At 49.8% G+C, this 23,230-nt stretch overlaps 11 protein-coding genes across 11 annotated transcripts; 3 read left to right on the top strand and 8 right to left on the bottom strand.

Moving 5' to 3' along the window:
* Positions 1 to 945: 945 nt before the first annotated feature.
* Positions 946 to 1,676, bottom strand: N7518_006738 (putative GAJ protein; the record flags this gene model as incomplete). Its single annotated transcript, XM_057187665.1, has 2 exons — positions 946 to 1,599; positions 1,674 to 1,676. The coding sequence occupies 2 exons, from the start codon at positions 1,674 to 1,676 to the stop codon at positions 946 to 948; spliced, it is 657 nt and encodes a 218-aa protein (XP_057039368.1).
* Positions 1,677 to 2,621: 945 nt separating this feature from the next.
* Positions 2,622 to 3,374, bottom strand: N7518_006737 (uncharacterized protein; the record flags this gene model as incomplete). The annotated part of the gene is made up of 2 exons (XM_057187664.1): positions 2,622 to 3,178; positions 3,242 to 3,374. 2 exons carry the CDS (start codon positions 3,372 to 3,374, stop codon positions 2,622 to 2,624), a joined length of 690 nt encoding a protein of 229 aa, XP_057039367.1.
* Positions 3,375 to 3,571: 197 nt separating this feature from the next.
* Positions 3,572 to 5,104, top strand: N7518_006736 (WD repeat protein; the record flags this gene model as incomplete). Its single annotated transcript, XM_057187663.1, has 2 exons — positions 3,572 to 3,828; positions 3,886 to 5,104. 2 exons carry the CDS (start codon positions 3,572 to 3,574, stop codon positions 5,102 to 5,104), a joined length of 1,476 nt encoding a protein of 491 aa, XP_057039366.1.
* A 176-nt stretch (positions 5,105 to 5,280) lies between these two features.
* N7518_006735 (uncharacterized protein) lies at positions 5,281 to 5,670 on the bottom strand (the record flags this gene model as incomplete). The annotated part of the gene is made up of 1 exon (XM_057187662.1): positions 5,281 to 5,670. One exon carries the CDS (start codon positions 5,668 to 5,670, stop codon positions 5,281 to 5,283), a length of 390 nt encoding a protein of 129 aa, XP_057039365.1.
* An 819-nt stretch (positions 5,671 to 6,489) lies between these two features.
* Positions 6,490 to 9,199, bottom strand: CweA (uncharacterized protein; the record flags this gene model as incomplete). The annotated part of the gene is made up of 2 exons (XM_057187661.1): positions 6,490 to 9,075; positions 9,128 to 9,199. The coding sequence occupies 2 exons, from the start codon at positions 9,197 to 9,199 to the stop codon at positions 6,490 to 6,492; spliced, it is 2,658 nt and encodes an 885-aa protein (XP_057039364.1).
* Positions 9,200 to 10,787: 1,588 nt separating this feature from the next.
* On the bottom strand, positions 10,788 to 11,297 carry N7518_006733 (uncharacterized protein; the record flags this gene model as incomplete). Its single annotated transcript, XM_057187660.1, has 1 exon — positions 10,788 to 11,297. One exon carries the CDS (start codon positions 11,295 to 11,297, stop codon positions 10,788 to 10,790), a length of 510 nt encoding a protein of 169 aa, XP_057039363.1.
* A 2,060-nt stretch (positions 11,298 to 13,357) lies between these two features.
* Positions 13,358 to 14,362, bottom strand: aspf2 (major allergen Asp F2; the record flags this gene model as incomplete). The annotated part of the gene is made up of 3 exons (XM_057187659.1): positions 13,358 to 13,399; positions 13,450 to 13,919; positions 13,975 to 14,362. 3 exons carry the CDS (start codon positions 14,360 to 14,362, stop codon positions 13,358 to 13,360), a joined length of 900 nt encoding a protein of 299 aa, XP_057039362.1.
* A 696-nt stretch (positions 14,363 to 15,058) lies between these two features.
* Positions 15,059 to 16,616, top strand: zrfC (putative ZIP Zinc transporter; the record flags this gene model as incomplete). Its single annotated transcript, XM_057187658.1, has 4 exons — positions 15,059 to 15,285; positions 15,341 to 15,484; positions 15,540 to 15,783; positions 15,837 to 16,616. 4 exons carry the CDS (start codon positions 15,059 to 15,061, stop codon positions 16,614 to 16,616), a joined length of 1,395 nt encoding a protein of 464 aa, XP_057039361.1.
* A 726-nt stretch (positions 16,617 to 17,342) lies between these two features.
* N7518_006730 (GNAT family N-acetyltransferase) lies at positions 17,343 to 18,253 on the bottom strand (the record flags this gene model as incomplete). The annotated part of the gene is made up of 3 exons (XM_057187657.1): positions 17,343 to 17,381; positions 17,436 to 18,005; positions 18,137 to 18,253. 3 exons carry the CDS (start codon positions 18,251 to 18,253, stop codon positions 17,343 to 17,345), a joined length of 726 nt encoding a protein of 241 aa, XP_057039360.1.
* Positions 18,254 to 20,113: 1,860 nt separating this feature from the next.
* On the top strand, positions 20,114 to 20,539 carry N7518_006729 (uncharacterized protein; the record flags this gene model as incomplete). The annotated part of the gene is made up of 1 exon (XM_057187656.1): positions 20,114 to 20,539. One exon carries the CDS (start codon positions 20,114 to 20,116, stop codon positions 20,537 to 20,539), a length of 426 nt encoding a protein of 141 aa, XP_057039359.1.
* A 497-nt stretch (positions 20,540 to 21,036) lies between these two features.
* Positions 21,037 to 22,637, bottom strand: N7518_006728 (putative extracellular threonine rich protein; the record flags this gene model as incomplete). Its single annotated transcript, XM_057187655.1, has 2 exons — positions 21,037 to 21,870; positions 21,999 to 22,637. The coding sequence occupies 2 exons, from the start codon at positions 22,635 to 22,637 to the stop codon at positions 21,037 to 21,039; spliced, it is 1,473 nt and encodes a 490-aa protein (XP_057039358.1).
* Between the last annotated feature and the right edge of the window lie 593 nt (positions 22,638 to 23,230).

The following is a 23,230-nucleotide window of genomic DNA, read 5'->3' as shown; positions in this document are numbered from 1 at the left end:
GATGGTGGGGATGGTAAACTGCAACCGATTTGGCGCCGATCGGACAGAGACACGCGCCGGTATTCTCTGCAGTACGGAATGGCGGGGAATAGTCAAACAGACCAGGAGGCACTCAGCCTAAGTCAAGGAATCCAATCAAGCGACACAAGGAAGATCAATCCTTTCGAAGGGTCTGGCGTCCAGGACCAATGCACTAAACACGGTCTGATTTCCAAAGGCCCACGGAATGTATCCTTGTCCACGCGCGAGAGATTTCCCGGGTCCAAAGAAAGGAATGGGGATTATGATCGAGGGCCACTGCACCACATTGTTTCTTGTGACATCGAAGCGCGAGGCAGGATTTCGACAGTACCCCCGCCAAGAACTCGCAGCGTATCAGGAGGCAAGGTCAGATCGCAAGATAAAGGAGTGGATATTTTCGTGGAGAATGACAGGGTTGAAAGGGACAGATGGCTCAGTATCGCGGGATACTGTGCTGTAGTCGAGAGTCTAGAACGGGGGTCGGGGGGTCGGGGGCCGGGGAGAGAGGGTGAAAGGCGCAACAGGAGATGGCGCGAGATCGGGAGGAATGTGGGACTCGAGAACGCAGGAGCCAACTTTGATAGACGATCGGAGGGGTTTATAGTAGTCGAAAAGGGGGGAGAATAAGAGAAGATGTGACAATAGAAGAGAAGAAAGAGAAGAGGGAGGAGAGAGGGTCGGGAGTTCGCGATAAGCCTCCGAGAGGCGGAGAACGAACTAGACGGGGCTTTCGATTCGCGTGTCGCACGGTCAAGCTTCTCTTGGTGTCCCGAGTGGCTCAACTAGTTTTATTTCTCCTTTTTCTCGATAATTTATATGATGATCACGAAGAACTAAAGACTGAATTGGTTTCATATTTCACATAATTTCCCCAAGGTCGCCATGTGCTAAGCAAACCTAAGCTTTTTTCCTCAAATCTTTATCCTATCCTAGTTCAGCAAGACCCTCTCCGTCCACGTACTCGTCTCCATAACATTCCCGCAAGACACCTTCAATGAGTTGTCGATCTCCGCCCACTAATTTGCGCAAATACTCCTCTAACATGTAGATATTATCTGTCCACTGCAGTGCCTGCTGTTGGAACCCCGCTAACTCCTCTTGGACCTGCTTCACACCCTTGCTGCTGAGCGAATTGAGGGGTCCGGAGAGTTGGGCCTCCGTAGTCCGTACCCGATCGATTACCACCTGAAGCTCGGTTCTTTTGGCCATTAGGGATTCTCGTTCGTGCTCGTCATCTGTCTCCTCCCCTCGGCGCATGGTTTCAGCGGCCAAAGCCGCTTCTGCATCGGCGCAAGACTTCCGGACTTTCTCCACCTCAGCAGTCACCCGGGCCAACTGGCGGTCGCGTGCGTGCTTTTCGTCACTGCTGAAACTCCAGTACCAGTTCCCACTGCCGATCTTCTCAACTCGTAGTTGACCCTCGTCGGTTAAAGCTTGGATGTATTCCTTGACCTGGATACCATTGATGGATGCAACCGAGGGTAGCGACTTCTCTAGATCCTTAAGCGTATGACAGGTTCTAGTGGCGCGGAGATGAGTCAAAATCAAATCCTGTTTATCGCTTTTGGTTAATTTGGCCTAGTGGCGCGTCAGTAGTCTCATCTAAATGGTCCTGGGCCTTGTCCAGGTGGAACATTCTAAAAGCCACGTACCATATTTCACGCACTGTCAAATAACTTCGAAAAAGCTTATCAATCCAGCGTCCACTCATTGGACAAGTATGAGATGGCTAAGCATTGGTGGAGGCGCAGTGATGGATGAGTTCAAAGTCAGCAGCCCAGGCCCGAGAGAACTGGAGGCTTACCTGTCACGCAACACAACCTGCCTAAGGTTGGAAAACCATACATGGAAACTCAACTTAACATTTGACATTGCTTACCTTTTCTATTCCGAGGGTTTCTCTGTACAACTATTTTTATTTTGCTTGAACACATTTGTAGAATGATGACTTGGAGATTACTAACGCTGCTAAAGATAGCCTTGTTGGGAGTCAGCGCAAGACTAGATTCACGCAGGACTATATAAAATTCGTAATATTTTCTAGGAAGAGCCATTCCTGGAAGACCCTACTTGGGTTAGACGTGTCAAGTGAGACAAGATCCTGCTACAGAAACGAGGTCTCGCAACCAGATGTCGCCCCAGTGCCAGCCATAATTGAACTGAAGCTCATGCAGGATGCACAGCATAACCAAGATTGTATTTTGGTTCGACGAGGGAGGGATCTCGAGATTGCTGCCAGCCGGCTAAATATTGGCCGATTTAATCACCGCAAGTTCTCTCCTCGGAGCTATCATTCTGTGTATAGCTCCATTGAAGACATTCGGTGTAGCGGGAGGCACACAGGCAGGCGCAGCAAGACTATCGTCTTACATATCAGAGTCTTTGAAGTCTGACTTTGTTGCCTCGCTGATGGGATATGTGCCGATACCATGTGCAGCGTGGCTGTGCCATGGTAGTGCATAGGGTGACCCGGTTTCCTTTCAAGAGGTTTCACTGAAGCTATGCAAGATCGCGCATAGCTTGATACAGCTGCAAGCATCAAAAGCCTCCGAGAGAATTCGGCCACGGAGAAATAGGTACAGTCTGACAACGTCATCCAGTCACCGTCTTTCGTCAATTTCGGTGTCCAAATCGGTTGTAACAGAATCAGAACGAGCCAACTTGCGTCTTTTTGATCTCTGACGGACAATACTGTTTGATCGTTTCCTTCCTGCTGCTGATTTAGCTGTGGTGTCGCTCTCGAGGCCCGTCTTATCGTCCTCTTCCTCCGACAGCTCTTCTCCTTCAACCAGAGCCAGATCCCCGGTTTCACCCAGTTCCTCCTTGGCCATCTCTTCGATCAGGATCCCAAATGCAAGCAGTGCTGTCTCATCCATAGTTTGATGGTCATCTTTGCCGTTGTCCGCCGTAGCGTATTCGTAGTAGTCGGCCGCATATGCATGTATCGTCTCAAGGAGCTCAGAGTTCGGGAGAGCTTGGTCAGAGGGAAGATTCTCATGCGCGAAGTAGGTTTTCTCCTCGATTGATTCCACTGGAATGTTCTGTTTGCGATAGAGAAGCTCCTCTGGACGCAAACTTCGAACGCTTGATGAGGTTGTGTCGCGGTATAGGGAAGCAATGTGACGAGGTGCGTTGACACCGCGGGGGTTGACGCGACCTAGTTGCAATTAGATATTTATTCTGCTTGGTATAACACGCTCGGCAAGCTTGGAAAACATACCAGCTACCGCATCATAGACGTTGGCGCGGCGTTTTATGTGCCTCGAAGGCTTATCGCCCGGTGCCTCTTGCCTATCTTCGACTTGCTCGACAGAACTGTCCTCATCCAAGCTGAGTGACCTAGCAACAGACATACTTGAGGTTTGCCAGGAAGACCAATCAAGGTTTGGCAAATCAAACAGTGATGTGCAGCGGATAGTGAGGAGTAAAGATCGAGGATCTTCAGCGGCCAAATTCGGGAAATGCGCCGGCACAACTTTAACCCGGTGAAGCATAGCATCATCGAGTGCTCTCGACTTCTCCATGCAAAAGCACCAGCGCTGATGAATGCATGAATTCCTATATACTCAACAGAGCCCTTGGGTCTGTAACTCCAAATGAATTCCATGTTGCTCAAACAACCCGGCTAGTGCACAACATTGAGCCCGCTCCGGGCATACGGTTTTCCAGCCGCAGAGCAGCTGCGCCAACGGACCGGTCCGAAGAGGATGTGGCGCCTCTAGATCAAGAGCTAGGTGCCACAGCGGAGGTATTTGCTCACAAATCCGGTGTGAACTGTCTCGCTGTCGATCAGTTTGAGGGCCGATAGTGCGTGTGCCACCGCTTAGCATATGACGGTTGTCAGTCAATCTAACATGAGGGCAGTATGATATCGGGAGGTGCCGACCCATCGATTCATCTCTGGGACCTTGAATCAAGAGGCTCAGAACTCGAACACGTCCATCAATCCTGCGCGTCCGTTAGCAAATCCTCTCACGCCGACGCGCATACACATGCGATTACCTCCCTGTCGATCTACCCGTTTGATCCCGTCCCATCGACGATCTTCTCGACAGCACACGATGGTACATTAAAGCTATCGGCGCTACAATCGCCCTCTATCACACCGATACATACATTCAACCTAGACTGTACGCCATATTCACACTCGTTCTCATCTCAGCCTGGGTCAACACTGCTCGTCGCAGTAGGCACGTCTGACCGGTCGGTCCGGCTAGTAGATTTACGATCTGGACTATCGACACAGGGTCTACCAGGACACAATGGCGCAGTCTTATCAGTAGCATGGGCACCTCATCGGCCGCATCTCCTAGCCTCTGCATCGGTTGACAACCGAGTGATCATATTCGACGTGCGTCGCGGAGGTCACAACTCTGCCATCGCTACCCTAGACATGGACGACCCAGTGGGACTGGTGGCCCCAGGAACTGGATCTGCACCGGTCTCATACGAGAGTCGTCCAGCCTTCTCCCGGCATGCCCGTGCCCACAATGGGCCTGTAACCGGAGTACGGTGGACCTCTAATGGCAGTCACATCGTGACGACAGGACAGGATTCCCGAATTCGAGTATGGGACTCCGCAACAGGCGCCAATACACTTGTTCATTTTGGCCCTCGGGTCCGTAATAGCTCTTCTTCGCACCTGGCTGAACGGGCACCGTTAATAGTGCCGAAAGGCACCATGAATCCAGGGCATGAAACACTACTGTGGCCGAATTTCAATGAGCAGGATGATCGTGGTGAGATTTTCATGTTCGAGCTCCGCGAGGGGACATTCATTAAGCGTCTCCGCGTGCCGGGTCTCATGGCTGGGTCACAGAATGTCCGCGGTCGGTCGAGTGCTTTGAGCGCTGGGCGTATCAATGATCTTGCCTGGCGAGGGAATGGTGCCTCTGGAGAAGGGATAGAGATGTTCTCTGCGCACGGCGATGGAACGATCCGGACGTGGGTGTCTCACGAACCGGACGGCGAACCTACTGAAACCGAGCAAGCAGCTCAAGCCGATCGCAAAAGGAAGCGAGATGTTCTCGAAGAACTTTATAAAGGATTTATTGGGCCTGACCAGCCCAGGCTACGAATCTAATCATTGAATAGCACACTCTACTCAGAAAGTCTAATGGGATTTGTTCAATGGTATTGAATTGTTTTACATATGACAAACGCCATTCATAACATCATGCACCGGATAGCACGAGGCCAAAGGAAGCCAGCCATCATTTTGAAAAACGAAAATGTCACACCAATGGTTGAGGAGACCCTCTACTCCTCCTGATAGCGCTCAAATTCACTCCGGTTATACTTGGAATGTTTGAGATCGCGAGTATCACCATGGCCAGCGTGGTTATTGGAGCCCATGTAGGCATGTTTGGCCTCAATGCCAGCCGGCATGGAGTTGCCTGTGCCGCTGATAACCTCGCCGGTCTGACCTACATCCCGGGTCGAGCGTGGCAGGTCGGTAGTGTTGTCAGCGGCCATCGCTGTTGAGGGCTCGGCGATGCCTCCGTTGTCGAAGCCGAAATGCTCGGCGCGCTGGTCTGGGCGTGGCACCGAGGGGATGGTATTCATCATGCCGGCGTCGTTGGGAATGCGTGTGCCTTGGGCGGCCATTTCAGAGAGGCTGCCGCCTTGGTGGGGGTCTTGCTGAACCATTTTGGAGATAGAAGTGATTGTTGGATTCGAAGCGGTTTGATGTCCAGTGGAGGAGATATCAAGTAAAAGATTTGGGTTGCGGTAGCGTGATTTGATACAACGAGATCAGACTATACTAGTACTCTCTTATATTCCGTTCTGGAGGCCAGGTCCTGTACTACTGGTACTGATGTCACGATGGTTGGAGATCGTCTAGAGATGATGGGCAATGATATCACATGGGTAGTAATTGGTCGTTGGTATCAAGCACAGAGAAGAAATACAAGAAATTAATTAAGAAAATGCCGCTGATTAATATGAAATACCGGAAATTGTTGGATTGAGAGCCAATATCCTGGAATTCAAGTTCAGGTGGGTTTTGCTGTCATTGAGCTTGAGGATTCGGAGTGGCGAACCAAAATGCCAACTTGTTATCAAGGCGAATTGACCCACACTATTGGAGTCTACCTAGGTAGGTGTTCGGGATCACGAACCGCAAATGAGATGTTTGTTGGGGTTGAGTGTTCCACTGATCATGCATGAAATTCTATAGTTAATAGATGGTTTCTTATCAAGCGGTCACTCAAGACATGGGCGTGGGCTTCGCTAATGGTTACAGAACGAATACTACGAGTAGGAAGAAGAAACCAAGGGTCAATGCTTGGGTGCGGTGAATCTGTAACTTTCTGAAGGAAATATTCGTCATTAAAGGCTGGGCCAATGGATAAGGTACAGTAACGTTGTACGAAAATGAATGAGTTTGAAGGAAACATAAAGCGCGTAATAACGAATGACGAGGACTAATAATGCACGAAACAGCTCAAACCGACGGCCAACTATCTATAGGATGAAGGCAAGGACACCCATGACAGCAGCGGCAGCGGAGACAATGCCTCCGGAGACGCGAGCAGCGTTACCCTGGAACATGATTCCATGAGATACAGAAGCCGACGCGGAGGACGAGGGAGAAGCCTTCTGCTCAGCGGAGACACCAGTAGGGATCATCTTGCCCATGCTATTGGACGGTGCGGCGTTGGAGGCGGGGGTAGCCATAGGAACATCCACGGCGATCTTCGAGTACGAGGGACGCTGGGAAGCATAGTTGTAGGGGGCAGAAGCCGAGGCGGCGTAGGGGTCAGCCCCTACAGGGTGCTGAGGGTAGTTTTCGTAGTCGGGGCTAGAACCGGCAACGGAGGTGGCCATAGGCGCATGCGCTCGGACCACGGACTCACCCGCGGGCACGGGGTAGGAAGGGTGGCCGGAAACATAGTTGGAAGGAGCAGGAGCGGGAGAGGCGTAGGGGTCAGCTCCGGCAGAGTGCTGGGGATATTCGGCGTAGGGAACGGGGGCGAAGGACTCCTGGGGAGCGTAGCCGGAGAACGTATCGGTATCCACAACGGGCGCCGACTGGTAGGCCATGTGCGTCGCCTCAGCAGTCTTGTACTGGGTCTTAGTGACGGTGTGGACAACCTCGTGCACCTCGGCAGCGCACTCAGGAGCATCAACATGATCCTCACGGGAGTACTCAGCGGGAGCATCGGGGTGGACGTGGGTGAAGTCACCCTTGATGGCATGGTTGTCCTCGTTATGCTCGTTCACACCGGTGGTAACATCAATGTTAGTCGGAGTGGAGAAACCGCTACCACCGTCATTGCCAGAAGGCCCTCCGATTGCGGTACCACCGCCAACGCTGGTCTCCGGGGTGGGGGCGTACGCGCGACGACCAAAAGCGATGCTTCCAGCGGCAGGACCATTATTGTTGTTCTTCAAGGAAGTCAACTCATAATCGAGTGTAGTGTGAGGCTCGTAGTGAGGCTCGTAGCTGGGGCTGTAGTGAGGCTCGTAGTGCGGCTCGGGGTGGTTCTCAATGTGCGGCTCGGGGTGGTTCTCGAAGTGAGGCTCGGGGTGAGGTGCGTAATGAGGCTCTGAGTGAGGCTCATAGTGTGACTCGGTGTGAGGCTCATAGTGTGACTCGGTGTGAGGCTCGAAGTGAGACTCAGGGCCACCAGGGCCGCCAGGTCCACCAGGGAAACCGCGGCGACCAAAGGCGATGCTTCCGGCTGCAGGACCATTGTTGTTGTTCTTCAACGAAGTGATCTCGTTCTCAAGTGTGGTATGGGGCTCATAGTGAGGCGCGTAAGTCGGGCTGTAATGGGGCGCATAGTGAGGCTCCGGGTGGTTCTCGGTGTGCGGCTCGGGGTGGTTCTCAAAGTGAGGCTCGGGGTGAGGTGCGTAGTGAGGCTCGGAGTGGGGCTCGAAGTGAGACTCAGGGCCGCCAGGACCACCCGGGCCGCCAGGGAACCCGCGGCGACCAAAAGCGATACTGCCAGCCGAGGGGCCGTTGTTGTTGTTTTTCAACGAAGTAATCTCATGCTCCACTGTGGTGTGGGGCTCATAGTGCGGCTCATAGCTGGGGCTGTAATGAGGCGCATAGTGAGGTTCCGGGTGGTTCTCGAAGTGTGGCTCAGGGTGATTCTCGAAGTGAGGTTCCGGGTGAGGCTCGTAGTGGGGCTCGGAGTGAGGCTCGAAGTGACCCGGAGGTGGAGCCCCGCCGTGACCAGGAGGGCCATGGTTCTCGGAGCGACGGAAGGGAACGAAGCCATGGCCATGAGGACGTGGGTAGATATCCTCATGCTTCAGCTTGATGGAATGGTCGTCCTCGTTGTGCTCCTTGACGTTAGTGTCGGTCTGAATGTAAGTGGGAGCGCTGAAACTCTGTCCACCATCGTTGCCAGAGGGGCCGCCAATGGCGGTGCCACCTGCGTGAGGAGGCCCGAAGCGCTTCCCGAAGGCCCCTGGAGGAGTGTTGAAGCCAGCGGGAGGCGGACCAGCGGGACCACGGTAGCCGCCACGAGGAGGTCCATTGAATTGAGGGGGAGGGTGCAGAACGGCAACAGGGTGGACATGCTTGTTCTTGATATCGATGGAATGATCATCCTTGTTCACATCCTCGACCTCGGTGTTGAAGACACCAGTCACAGACATATCAAAGCTCTGTCCCTCATCATTGCCTGAGGGGCCGCCAATTGCAGTTCCACCTGGAGCACCACGCTTTCCCTTGTCGAAAGGTCCCATTCCAGGGACCTGGGGTCCGCTGGGGACACCCGGGTGGCCAAATGGCACAGGGACCACGGGGGGGCGGGGATACACGTCGGTGTGCTTCAGCTTGATGGAGTGGTCATCCTTGTTCCACTGGTTCACCTTGGTATCGGTCTTGATATTGGCAGAGTAGGGGCTGACAAAGCCATCGTCGCCATCATTCCCAGAAGGCCCACCGATCGCGGTACCGCCAGCCTGGGGATGGAAGTCACCATGGCCAGAATGTCCATTGATGGCGGTAGCACCAGTCTGGGGGCGGAAATCATCATTGCCTGAAGGTCCACCGATAGCAGTCCCACCAGCCTTGGGATGGAAGTCATGCTCGTGCTATACATTGGGTTAGCTGGAGGATCGGCATATTGAGAGTAGGATGACATACACGTTCAGCAAACTTGGCCTGGGCAGCAACTGCCAGCAATGCCACAGGGATTCCACCGATAAAGCCCTTCATGATTGCGTTGCTTGGGAGATGTTACTGGGAAAAGACGTATGCTCTTGCGCGTAGGAGTTAAAAGAGTGACTGGAAACGAGTGCTACTGGAGCGGGATAAAAGAATGGCTCGATTGATGGAATATTCTCCTTTGAAGCAATGAATAGTAATCCATCGTCAGGAGATTTTCACACCTTTAGTAGTTTCGTCGCATTCATGATCGCCAGCTCAACAAGCAGGCGGGAATGCCGTTGCATCAACAGGGACTGCATCCTGACATGAGGCCAAGGCGAGGGTAATACCATTAGAATGTCGTAAGGAATGAAAATAATACCAACAAGTAAGAAAATACCCCTCGATCGTGGTCAGATCGTAAACATCTGCCATGCAATCCCCTAAAAATGCGGTGATACTGCATTCCGCAGGGTGAGAGGGGTGAGATCACCACCTGGGTAGGGGCATTCAGAGATCGAGCAAGCCCCTTGGTTGGTCCGGGACATTTTGATTGACAAATTTGCACTCGTCGTTCGGAATTGATGCCATAGTCATGTTCGACTCATCCCCAACAGACTCAAATATGGACGATCTTGTCCATGTCCTTCGTTCGGTTAAACCACCGTGCGACCGGATAGCATATGGCATGGATTCCCAGTGATGTCAAGTCAATAACGAGTATTAGGTCTAGCTCACTCGACATTACAAGAACATTGCACTGTGACTCTGAGACTGGTAGCATTTATGCATTGTTTACAATGGATATCTTCCGTTCTCCTATGTAATTCTATGAATAGTAAACCATCACATGCATCAATGCACTGGTCGTTACTCTCGCTCTCAACTACTAGAACAGAGTTGACGCGAAGGAATGTGTCCCGTCTTCGACATTCAAATCCCACCGCCCTCACTGAAGAGGACACAGAGGGGAAACGAACTTCCTATCGAGGATCATCTATCTCCTGAGCCGATCAGTCCCGTAAGACCGAAGTCCGTAGGACCGAAGGCAACACATCGTCGTGGGGATGTCGTAAGACAGGACAATGGTCGTGGCAGGCTCAGTTGCTTTTTTTCGATGAAGAAGAAAAGAAAAGGAAGAAGGGGCCGAAAAGTTTGTGGTCTTTTATAGCGCTAGTGGGGTCCCGGGTCGGATTTACACTATCCCGCTTAGTCCCGAGGTCGGTCCGACCTAGCTTACGTTTTCGCTCCCATTTTTCAAGTTCAAGAGCTACAAATGACAACTCATGCACAGGTCGTATTCAAATGAATAGGGGGGTAAAAAGAAATAACTAAGGATATGATACAGCAGTTCCGGCCAGTTCATGACATGTCCAATTCATTACCCGTAGGATTTTGTTCATGCCGGAATGTGACATGCCCCTGGACGAGTGCGATAACCTCAAATGCTCCTAAACTCCAACTCTCCATAACATCCTCAAGCAGCAAGAAAGAAAAGGGTGATTAGTTTAGGTCGGCGAGCTCGGCAAGTGAATCACAATGAATGGTGATTGGGCTCCTCGTTGCCCGAATCAAAAGTAGTAACATCGAACCTTGAAGTTGCATGTCCTGTCAGCGGTGGATCCAACCCAATAGGTGAAAGAGACTCTTAACTCACTCATACACCAATCGCCGTTTTCTTAGCACTGGCTTTCCATCCTGCCCCTCCCACCGCCGCAGTGATGCCCAATGCTATCGCAATCATAGTCCCCACTGTTACCACAGCCACGACTGCCTTCAGTGCCATTCGTTGTTTATTAGTCAGGGTCTGCAGCCATGTCAATGGCTTGTTCTCTTCCTCCCACAACTTCGATCGTCGGGGACTATCCGTTCGGCAGCTCGCGTACGGTCCCAGGCTTTCGATATCTCTCATATGGCTTCTCCGATTGGCGTTCTTTGTTTCGAAGGTGAGTTGTTCATGTGAGATTGTTGGACTTGAATGAGGATAGAAAGGCGAACATGGCTTTGCACCAATCGATGGATCAAACTCCTGGCTGTGAGCCCCAGGCGAGGATGTAATGGAGCATCGTGGGGGCGCGAACTTGGGCGTGTCAGGGATTTTCTCGTCGTTGGTTTTGATCGATGCGGCCACCTGGGCCCCAATCACTCCAAGTCCGTGCAAACTCATAGCGATCAGCCAAATGTGGCTGGGAAGGGAGGATATCGAGTTCGCAGATCAAAAGATCTTGGATAGTGACCTCTTCAGGCTTTTTCGTTTGGACTTGGATCGTTGTACCGGGCGTGGTTCTTTGGTCTTGGGTGCTGGTGTTGTGATTGCCTCAACGGGAATGGCAACAGTCGGGACACCGCCGTACATAAACAATGCCGTATCAACCTGGAATGCGCTCCAAGTCCAGGCGGACCGCGGCAGTCTCATCACTCGGACTTATCACAATAAGGAATATAATTATTTAAATAGTCGAGGGGGCGAATGTGTGCCCGTCAAAAGGATATTTTGAGATAAAAATGGATGAGTGGTGGTTTCCTCTTGAAGCGCACCTGGACGGGTTTTGGGGCAACTCCACGGCAGCAATCTGGATTGTTTTAAAGGGTCCTGGGTACATTCAGGAACACCCTGTGGGGGAACTGAATCATTTCTGTAGGGATACAATGCCCTCATTGGCTCGAGGATTGTTTCTCACCCCTAGATTGGCATCTCGTGTGTCTACAAGCATTCCAATGCCCCTTATAGTGTAAATTATATTCCCCTGCAGCAAAAGAACCCTACTATTGGTAAATCTTTGCTTGAACGGCATTCTTATCGGTCGATCATGCGATCCCCTGTTCCACGTCCTCTCTCCATAGGCTCTGTTTGACATTGTAACCCTGTTTCCCACTTGGGTGTGGGCTCCACCCTAGCACTAGCATATAAGGAAACGCTGTTGTTGGTATCTCTCGGTGGAACAGGCTACAGGGCGACAGGGGCGTATTTAAAATCGGGCTGTCTCTATCCCGGCATGGTTCATATATTGTAGGTCACATCCTAAAGATGGTACAAGCTGTCTGACATTGTACAATTCACACCGGCAGCCTGCAGTAGAGTAGGTAGCATCAATTAAAGTCATAAATTAACATAATCTAATTTCCAAATTTCTGTGCAAACTGTTGAGTGGATGTCTACCGGCCCTCCCACTATCAAAGCTTACCAGGAAGCTAGAAATTTCTTATATTCGGCTACAACTAATTCGACTACCTAAAAATAAATTTGTTCAATGAGATAGAGAAGTAGTTTTTGATCACTTTCCTTGGGCGTTTTTCTATGTTAAGCCATGTTAGGTTGGAGCAAAATAATCTAATTGGTAATGATATTGACATATATCTTGACGATGTTCCTTAGAAAAACATAGAATGTAGAACAAAATACACGTACGTCCAACTCGAATGCGTTTCAATATGATGGGAGATTTGAGAGACCATTTATCATATGAATATATATTCATTCACCGGCTCACTCGCAGCATTGACATCGACTTGCCTACAAACCTCGAAGTATCTTCGGATGGCACTCAAATACTCAAGGAATATATAATATTATGTCGCTCATCTGCATCATGTACAATAATGGAGAAGTAACTACAGAGAAATGTCATACTTCGGCCAATTAAGTTTCTTATTAGACTTTATTTTACTATGGGGGTTTACCCATCAGGCGGATGTTGAGAGTAATACCAGCAAAGTATACCTACCTCATGATCATGCCAGCTAGTATCTATAGCGACCTCAGGATGCAACCTAGCCTCGCCACTCACTCATCAATAGGCCAGTACTACTCATCAAAGATGGACTATGTAGTTTACTCCAAGCCTAACAACTCCTCAAAAATGATAGCTGCTACGATAAGAGGGGCAAAGCAAGGGTGAAGTCAAGATAGCAACAACTCATTCCGAAAAATTCTTACCCCTAGATCCGCTATGCTTAATAAACAAAACCACGAGAGCCAAATACAAACCGGAACTTGTATACATGTTCATTTATTCAACGCATAGTAGCCAATAGGCTCAGTAATAATATAGACCATAATACATTACAATCTGTAAATCTGCTGAGGCTGATGCCTTGGGCCCATAGGACCCCTTCCCTCTCTCCTGATATCATATATCACCCATCAATCTCCTTCACGTCAGGGCTGTTATCTTGCCAATGTTTGATCTTTATCTCGATGCCTGAGTGATTTCACCGTGAGAAATCTCAAGTGCAGTGGAGCACGCCTCCGTCATGTGTATGGCAGTTCTATTCAGATCAGTTTCTAATCACCACAATGCAACCAGAGAGCGACTCACCGCAGGTACTGAGGAGGTTGTCGAAGGGGCATCGGTGGTTGTTGCAGTAGGAGTTGACTGACTAGTCACAGCCGCGGATGTTGTTTGAACATCAGCTTCATCAGCTTCATCATGCGTATGCTGGACACCTGCACAGCCAACTCCCGGCACAGCAATGTCGTAAGCATATACCTCTAGTGCAAAATACTGAAGGCTTTCCGAATCATGGGTTGACAGCGTCGCGTTCGTCTTCGCCATGTCAACGACCGCTTCATATCCGTCTGCGAAATGGTCTACCCAGTTCTGTCCGACGGCAGGAACATGATATAGGCGGTGCAGGAGATCGGTGGCCCAGAAGATACTGGTGTCAGATTGCGAGACTGTATATCCAAGGCCGCACATTGTTGAGAGGGGACGACGAGTTTGGTAGCTCAAGTCGCAGATGACTGTCTCATGAGTGCCATTTTCGCCTCGCCAGTGTCCGGCATAGCCTATTTAGTTCAAATGTTTAGTATGTCATCGCTAACACAGAGCAAGATCCAATACCTTCAAAGTCGCAATTTCCATCTGGGTTGTCACATCGGAACAAAAGGTCTTTCCTATCCCCATTGACCACGACATCGAATGCACCGATGGTTTCCATGGTTGGGCGACCACCGAAAAACTTCTTGTAGATCGTACTCTCATTTCCCCATCTCAAGATATGGTTCTTAGCATGTTCAGCAATAGCAATAGTCTCGTTAAGACCTTGCGCAATCTGGCGACGCTGGGTTGCATTGCAGCTCGAATGGATGGGAAATTCATTCACAGCGCCGGCATCCCAAGGTGCAAGTCCATTCTGAGAGAAGGGCTGGGATTGATTGCCTTCGGAGCTCTCGGGGGTGGGGAGAGCAGCAGCAATTGCTGCAGAGAGAATGAGATTCAAGAAGCGCATTTTCGTATAATCGAGGCGGATTGTTTGAAAAGTTGAAACTGTAGAAGCAAGTTTCTAGCCACGATAGGAGCAGCTTTTATATCATTTTTACGAAGTTCCCCAAAGCTTCCGTATTCGACCATTTTGGTTTTTCTCAACTGCTTGCCAAGTGTGGCTTTTGGTGGGCGCATTTTCGCTATGCCTGCGATCCAATCCAAGGCAACACTAGAAGAGAAAGTGGGATGTCTTCTCCATTTTTCTCAATATACAGATGGTGCGACCTGCTGAGAGGGGACCTTGAGGGCTCATTCGAGCGCTTTTCTCGCTAAAAGTCTTGCTCTCCAGCAATCAGAGCTGAAAATCTCAGATTGATGCCAAGACAAAGGCTCGGTGGAGGGTCGCCAAGACACTTGGGCGGGAGGTACCTTGAGAGTACAAGGGTTTAGTAGGCGATATTCTCCGGACAAAGCCCGAATCGCAAGCTCAGGCCTGCTCTTGGCGAAAGGATGGAAAGGTCTTCCGCTTGGCATCGAGAACCTTGGGGGTGAGACACCTATGTATGGTGCTTTTTCATATACCATGCGGCTTTTTAGAGCGGTGTTCCCAGTATCCATTGATTGAAAACTCCTCACTTGTGGCAGGTTTCTTGCATCGATCCTAATCCCAAACTCAATCCCATCGTTCTTATTTGCAAAAGGGTAGAGCACTACCTTCATCATGCGCATTTTTCGACCCTTCCTTCTATCACTGGGCATTGCCAGAGTATATGCAGCCACAGCAACAACATCAGCGCAATCATCATCTGTAACTGGTTGTCATACTCATGGCTCAAGCATTTACTGTATTGATGGAGATGGCCAAGAAGTTCTGGTTTCGGCCTCATCTACCCCTACAACCGGAGTACCAGCCCAATATACTGGGTGTCACTCTCACGGAAGCCAGTCGTAAGTCCGCAGGTACGCATATTTGTGACAATATACTAACCTACAAAATCCGAAGATACTGCATGGATGGAGACGGAAACGATGTCCTGATTCAAGCAGAAGGAACGGAATCCGAGACCGAGACCGAAGACAGTGAGGATGACCAGGAGGAATCCTCAAGCGAAGCTTCACAAAACTGCCACTTCCATGCTGGCGTCGAGTAAGTTTATAATAACCCTTCCAAATTTGGCCGTTATTGACTTTGGCTATTCCAGACACTGCACGAGTACAGGTGCATCAGAGGAAACTAGTAGTGGTTCAACGTGTACTGTCCAAGCAAGAGACTACGATATCCCTCTGAGAATTGGCACATTGTTCGTTGTCCTCGTCACTAGTTCAATTGGTGTCTTTGCCCCCATTCTCCTGATGAAACTTCCATTTGCCTCTATCAATGGGGTAATCTCGACCGTCATCAAACAATTCGGAACTGGCATCATCATCGCCACGGGTTTCATCCATGTAAGCAATCTCAACTTTGACACACGTATCACTTGCTGACTGCTTTTCCTTAGCTATACACACATGCAAACCTCATGTTTACCAACGAATGTTTGGGAGAACTCGAGTACGAAGCCACTACCTCCGCGGTAGTTGTGGCAGGTATATTCATTGCTTTCTTGCTGGAATATATTGGCCACCGGATTATTGTTGCTCGCCACAGCAAGAATATCTCCGCAGGAACCATACCGTCCGAGTCTCAGCAAACACAGCAGAAGGGACAGCATGAACACTCTTCGGCGCAACAGCAACAGTCCACGTTGGCTTCTCTTAGTCACAATCACGGCTCGATCGACCTTACCGGACCCGACAGTAAATTTTCGGTCGTTGTCATGGAAGCTGGTATCCTGTTCCACAGTATTTTGATTGGCCTCACCCTAGTCGTTGCTGGTGACTCATTCTACAAGACGCTTCTGGTGGTGATTGTGTTCCACCAATTCTTTGAAGGGCTGGCACTTGGTGCTCGTATTGCAACCCTCCCCGGAGCTATATTCCCTAACAAAGCGTCCATGGCGCTAGCATTTGCCTTGATCACACCTATTGGCATGGCTATTGGGCTTGGTGTTCTTCACACCTTCAATGGTAATTCGAGGGGCACTTTGATTGCACTAGGAACATTGGACGCGCTGTCTGCTGGTATTCTGGTGTGGGTTGGTGTCGTGGATATGTGGGCGCGTGACTGGGTCATTGAGGGAGGTGAAATGTTGAATGCAAAGTTAGGAAGAGTTCTAACCGGTGGTATTTCCTTCATCAGTGGGTTGGTGCTGATGGGTGTGCTAGGAAAATGGGCTTGATCATAAGGGCGACATGGGCTGAGGCCCGTCTCCTTCCAAGGTTGTCTTCCATATGTACATAGTTGAACTGATCCTAAAAATAGAGACATCATAAGCGCTCACCTAGGCTATCACTTCACAGGCGTTTGTCGACAGTATCGAAAGACGTGTAGAAGCTTACTCATTCTCTGAGAATAGGCGTTGACCTGAGAGAGATTGAAGCCTAATTCAGGCAGACCAGGGAGTGGATATTCATATTCGACTGCTTTCCAGTTGGGGTCCGAGGGTTCTACAGAGGCATTGCACCCTCGCCCGTAGCTCAGAAAGATCGATTTATGAAAATAGATAGTTGTTGATGTGCCTCTCTAACTCTCAACTTTGTCTTTACTACAGCAGCAAACAACCCATATCCTAATACAAAATGACAGTGAGCGCCAATAAATTCTCAGATAAAGACTTCTGAGATGCAGTAGAAAGTGAAAGGAGGGCTTCATAACCTGCTGTGGCATTCCCCGACCGAAACCCAAGACAAAAGAGACGCCGATTGGAAAAGAAATTAGCTCTGGGAAAACGAAGCTTCAGAAAAGCTATATTCGATTATTTCCATCATCTCGCTCACGTTGTTAAAGCAATCAAAGATGACAGTTACCGAAATGCTTGCGATTCAAATACTAATCAGCAAGCCATGTCACTCAATCTCCCTGTGTATCTGTGTTAATGAACGGTATCGGAAAATTTATCACAGCCTTATTCTTTGGACTTGGGTTTGCGAATCATGCAATATAACTGGGTTGGTGCGTCAGTCATTTGACAGGGAAAATTCCAGCCAAGAGGGCACACCTTGCAAACATCCCCTCCATCCACGCATTCAATCTCCTTGACTAGTTCAAAGCCCATTCTTTCATAAATACCCACGTTTGGATACCCTTTGGAGCTCTCGAGATAGCACGGCATATTCTCCCGGTCGGCCTTGTCCATGACATTATCCATAAGCATCTTTCCCACTCCCATACCACGCGCCTCCGAAGCGACGCAGACGACATTGCAAAAGTAGTACCCGCGGGGGTCCTGCCAGATGGCGTCGTGTGCAGTTTGCTGCACTTGCTTCCAAATCCAATACCGGTGCACATTCAGACCACCACGACCAAGGAAGCGGATATTGTTCATAAGCTGTCGGAAGGAAAGAAGCCAGCCTTGTGCCCAAACAGACCAGGTTTCTGGCATGGAAGGCGCTTGTGGTGAGTACCACCAGGCAACACCAACCACAGTACCGACTGGTATGCGGATCTCGTCATCGCTCTTGCTTTCATTTGCAGCGCGAGTGATCTTCGCGACAGAAATGGGGCAGTCGCAGTTGATACCATATTGGAAATGGGCAGCAAGGGAGGCTGCGTTTCGTTGGATGTTAAACTGTCAAACCCTGTTATTACTTGGTTCGATATCGACTTCGTTTTGTTTCATGATTTTATTTCTTTCTGTATGTTTTTCTCACAGCCACAACGAAGTCGTTTGGGTACATCGCAGAATAAGATATCTCATACCTTGGATGGATCATCAAACGCCCAGCGAAAATAGGGATCGTCGGCAAACGCTTTCTGCACACAGTTTACAGCATCAGGTATGTCGGTCTCAACGAGCGGGACGATTTCGATTGACATTGTTCTTGTTCTTGGCTTGTCACTACGTTTTCTTGGAGAGCGACAATTGTTTTAGCGAACGGGTTTAGACGTCCGGATACTTTTTCTACTAGCTCTGCGAATGGCTTGACACAGAGATATAGTATAAGAATGCCAATGAAGCCGTTGGGGACAGTGAGAGATAAAGACAACCGCCATCTAAGTAGAGTTGAAGTGGTGATGGTCCACGAGTTGATGGAGGGAAAAGTAATGAAAGCGAGGTCTTGGTTTATTGTAAAGGTGTCAGCAATCGAGGAAATAATGAGTACGAAGTAGAAATGCACTCATTCTGCAGGGCTGAGGAACGGGGGCTCATATACCTGAGCTCGATGATCCCCGGGGCCAATTGATTGTCACGCTTATCTCGTCCTCGGCGTTCATTCCAAGGTTTGATGTCGCTAGCCGTTCTAGGCAACTCCAACCGGGGCAAGTACTTATGCACTGTGGAGGTGTTACACGGTGTCCCTCCACTTGGGCCATCGCCCCGTCGTGGCCCCGGCAACCGCGGATAGACAAATCTGATATAGACAGCATGGCAGCCTAGCTCGGACATGTACATAGTACGTTGTAGATATGCTCGAACTCCCCATATCATTCGGCGAGATTGTCGATCTCATATGTGTTTTCCCTGCAAAGCAAACGCGGGGGGCGGGCTCGTATTGGATCATGTGGAGATGCCAAACATCCGCTAATCCCAATCAGGCAGGTCGTTGCGTCATTGGCCCAAGTCACTGTGGAGCGTATCGGCTTTATCGGCGCAACTGATAAGAGATAATTAGGGCCAAGTACAACATACGGACTATATATAGCTGTCCGGAGTAGTTGATATTGTTTAGAGTCTCGTAGGGTGTGGTTTATTTGATTACTCCGTTATCTCGCAGGGACTGGGTTGGGAGAAGTACATAGAACATGTAAGCAACGGAAAACGATTCCGGCCCAATCTTGAAAGCCATGAAACATCGGAGCAAATGTGCCTCCATCGAACGAGAGATACAATATTTGTAAAATGTGCCGAGATGTCACTCAGTGTTTACCAAATTTTTGTTTTGCCTAGCCAAAAACATGGAGAAAGTGATATGGAATGTCCAAATCAAAGTCGAGATCCTTATTGATGGACTTAGCGGACAAGTACCATCTATGGATTCTTCAGAAAGACGCAATGAGAACACTAGCAGTTTATTCTTTGTTCGGTGGCACATGGTCACCGGTATTTTTTTCCTGTTTACTCCTTGTACTTTTCTCTTTGTTCATCGAGTCCATCCATTTGACGTACGAATTTAAATATGACGAAAGTGTTAGAACCAATAACTGCAGCATAATACTTAAATAGAGATTATGGGATTAGTGCTACGAATGCTTCGGGGCTATTTCCAGTCTCTCGGTATTCTAACTCCTATGCAACTGTGAAAAAGCCCGCCGGTTTCTTTCTCCTCCCCTGTCATGGACCATATCCTCTGTTTTGATAGGATATAAATAGTGTCTTTGTGAGTATGGCGGAGGCGAAGAGTTTCTTTCTTGTCTCCCGAAATGTAGTCAAAGCCTTCATATTCCTCTTCTTCCTTGAGAGAATAAAAATAAAATGTTTGTCGTCATTGCTGTCTTTGTCAAACACATTAACCATGAAATCGAATCAGTGTCAACTCTCCTCCGTGCAAATGCATAAATAATTCTGATTCCCACCACCTTCTCAAGTTCTTATACAAACATATCGAAGACACATCAGATTCTGCATCGGGCAATTCAATTATTTGTCGCACCTCGCTTCCAAGAATCATCAACAAACTTCACTTCCAAGCCACACATCAACCAGCTTCTCTGTTACCAGTCTGGTATTCGCCTACGATGCCTCGCCATGATCTCGAACGCATACTTGCCGATGATCCATATAACGAGCGGCGTATTTTCGTTTTGTCATGTCTGCACGATGCAATCTACTATCTTCGCCATGGACCGCATCGTCGTAACGATGTCATTTCCACCTTAGAAGAGGAGATTGCTGGCGAAATTGATATCTCTATCTCAAGTGCGGTTGTAGAACGTGATCCCCAGTTTGAGCGGCTGTGCCGTAACCTTGAGCTTGTCATACCTATCTCAATCAGGATTCTCCGCAAGCATAACGACCGGGAGACCGACCAAGACGTTGCCGATGATCTGATCAGCTGCATCCCCACTGTCTTGCAACAACCTGCTCAATGGGACCCGGATGTCGAAGAGATTTCTGACGAGGAAGAGTTTGAGCGGCAAAATAGTCGTCGCCGTCACAGATAGGTCAGGCTCTATTAGAGGCGGAAATCTAGTGTGAGCTATAGATCTAACAGGGGTTTGAAAGATCTTCGGTTTTGTTGCATTTGCTGCTGCTTCTATATGTGTTTTGATTTTAGAGAAGAAAAACCAATGATAGAATCCCGTCCTCGTTTCTCGCATAACAAAGTAGTTTATGCCATTCAAGTGCTTGTTACAAGTATTTTCTGTAGATTCGAAGGAGTAGATCATGACTTGTCACAAACGAAGTATAATAAGACTCATGTCTTAAAGTGTCAATGTATTCTCTAGCAGTAGCTTCGGGACACTTGCGTCAATGCTAGAAGAAACAAAACCCGAGGCCATACATAGAACATCAGCAACATCATATTACCACCAAATACATTAAACTCTCTCAAACTATAGAAAAATATCAAAAACTGGCAATAATCAAACCGATCTAAGTTTTTCAACGACCAACCAACCAATATCTCAGTCAACTCTTCCCAACTCAACCAAACAATTTAAACACGTATCCGTCCACGGTAGAAGCGAGGCAGGAAAGCGGGCGCGGGCTCGGCAGCAGTCTCCGTCGCAATATGGGTGATGTTCACTGCACTCGTCGTGGCATTCGAGGGAATACTCGTGTTAGTGAAGAGGGGGGTTGCTGTGGCGTTGCTAAAAAATTGTCGGCGAACAACATCTTGATTGATAACTGCTCGTGGAGTAACACGTGACGCACCTGGTGTTCCGGGAGATACATGTGATGTTGTAGGCAAAGTCACGAGGGTACCTGGTGTAGTGGTGGTGACTGTGGTACGGGATCTAGTAGTTGGTACAAGGGGCGTCGATGTCCGGGTCTGGGTCAGGGTCCGAGTCAGGGTACCGGTTCTAGTGGGTGAGACTGTCACGCTGTGGCTTGAGGAGACTTCGCTAGAGGTGGTCGTTGGGGCTGTCACGCTGTGAGTTGGGGAGACCACGCTAGTGGTCGTCGTTGAGGCTGTCGCAGTGCCACTTGGGGACACTTCGCTAGTACCTGCTCCAGGGCCTCCAGTAGTGCCTGTTCCGGGACCTGGTCCAGGACCTCCACCGGGACCTCCAGTGGGGCAAGGACAACCTGTTGGTCCCGACAAAGCCGGACCAGATGTGACGGTGACGGTGGTGGTGGCGGTGCTCACGACGACGGCGGGACAGGTGACCGTCACCGGGACCACCGTCGTTTCCCTAGATGTAGAAAGAGTGGGGCAAACTGGTGGAACTCCGCCTCCAGTGGTAACACTGGGAGATGGGGAAGGAGATACACCACCGCCACCAGTGGGAGAAGTGGTACTTGGCTGCTCACTGGTAGTGGGAGAAGTCTGGCTAGTGTTAGTGGTTTCAGTTACTACTTCAGGAGAGGACGGGTGAGGGGTTCCACTAGGGGATGAGTGTATTGCTGAGTGGTTCCGCCGGGAGAGGAAGCGGGGCCGCTTGTGGGGAGACTAACATTGCCGCCAGGAGCAGATTCGGTTGTCGTAGTAGCACCGCCAGTGGGAGAAGTTTCAGTGCCGCCAGTTGGAGTAGCAGTCGTACCTCCACCGGGTGAAGTGCCGCCTTGAGTATCAGGGAGAGTAAGAATAGTGCTTGCAGAAAATAATATAGTAGTTTTCTCACCTCCTCCGCCAGGCACTGTAGTACCGCCACCTCCGCCAGGGACTGTACCTCCACCAGGGGCGGTAGTGGGGCCACCTCCGCCCGGGACTGTACCTCCACCAGGGGCGGTAGTGGGGCCACCTCCGCCCGGGACTGTACCTCCGCCAGGAACGGTAGTACCGCCACCTTCCCCAGGGACCGTGATACCACCTCCTCCGCCAGGGACCGTGGTACCACCTCCTCCGCCAGGGACGGTAGTAGCACCTCCTCCTCCAGGGGCGGTCTTTGTAGCTAACTTCTCGGTCAGGATAGAAAGTAGCGAGCTCTCAAGCTCAGGATGGCCGTGGCGCTCCTGCAGTCCAAAGTCACGCTCCTCTCGACGACGATCCTCAAGGCCGGGCTGCTCTAGCGCTACATCTGCCGGGACAGCCACGACACCCCGCAGAAGAGTCAAGGAGCAGGCTAGCAGAACCAAGCATCTTGTTGAAAACATGATTCGGACCAGCGCAAGTATATGCAGGACGATTGAGCAATGTAGCCAATGCAAGTTTGCCGGTAGTTCCGGGTGCTGTGGTATTGATGGATGAGCTGGTGTAGAAGGCCGTCAGGACTTTCTAGACAGCGAGTTTAGCAACGAAGTAAATGCTCACCAGAGAGTTCGAGACGATTGAAAGGAAAGCAAAATCCCGAGTGCAAAATGATGTTGAGGAGGAGATGCGAGATTAACGTCGTATATGTAGCGAGAAGCTAGAAGACTCAATGGTGATGGATTAATGGACATTTGATGTCATAACAGCGACAGGGACTGGCCTGGGGTGATGTCGATGCTTGTTTTTTGTTAAGCTTTCGATGGCTTTGTAGTTTCCATGGTAAGAGCTGAGTCTGCTCCTATTGGAAATCATTCCCAGTGGTGAAATCCATGGTTGGTTAAGGTACAAAGGCATCATTGTGACCAGATGTTTACATAGCTCCGGTGCCTGTCGGATATCTTATGCGACGTGTTCTGCCCTGTAGGGAACCTGACCCTGAGCTACCAACATTTATATTTTTTATATTGCCTCAATGGCGGCAAATTATTTTACTTCT

Source organism: Penicillium psychrosexuale (genome assembly GCF_028828465.1).
Source record: "Penicillium psychrosexuale strain IBT 29551 chromosome Unknown utg000004l, whole genome shotgun sequence".
NCBI lineage: Eukaryota > Fungi > Ascomycota > Eurotiomycetes > Eurotiales > Aspergillaceae > Penicillium > Penicillium psychrosexuale.
The sequence above is the reverse complement of the archived record's forward strand: the minus strand, read 5'-3'. Positions and strand labels throughout refer to the sequence as shown.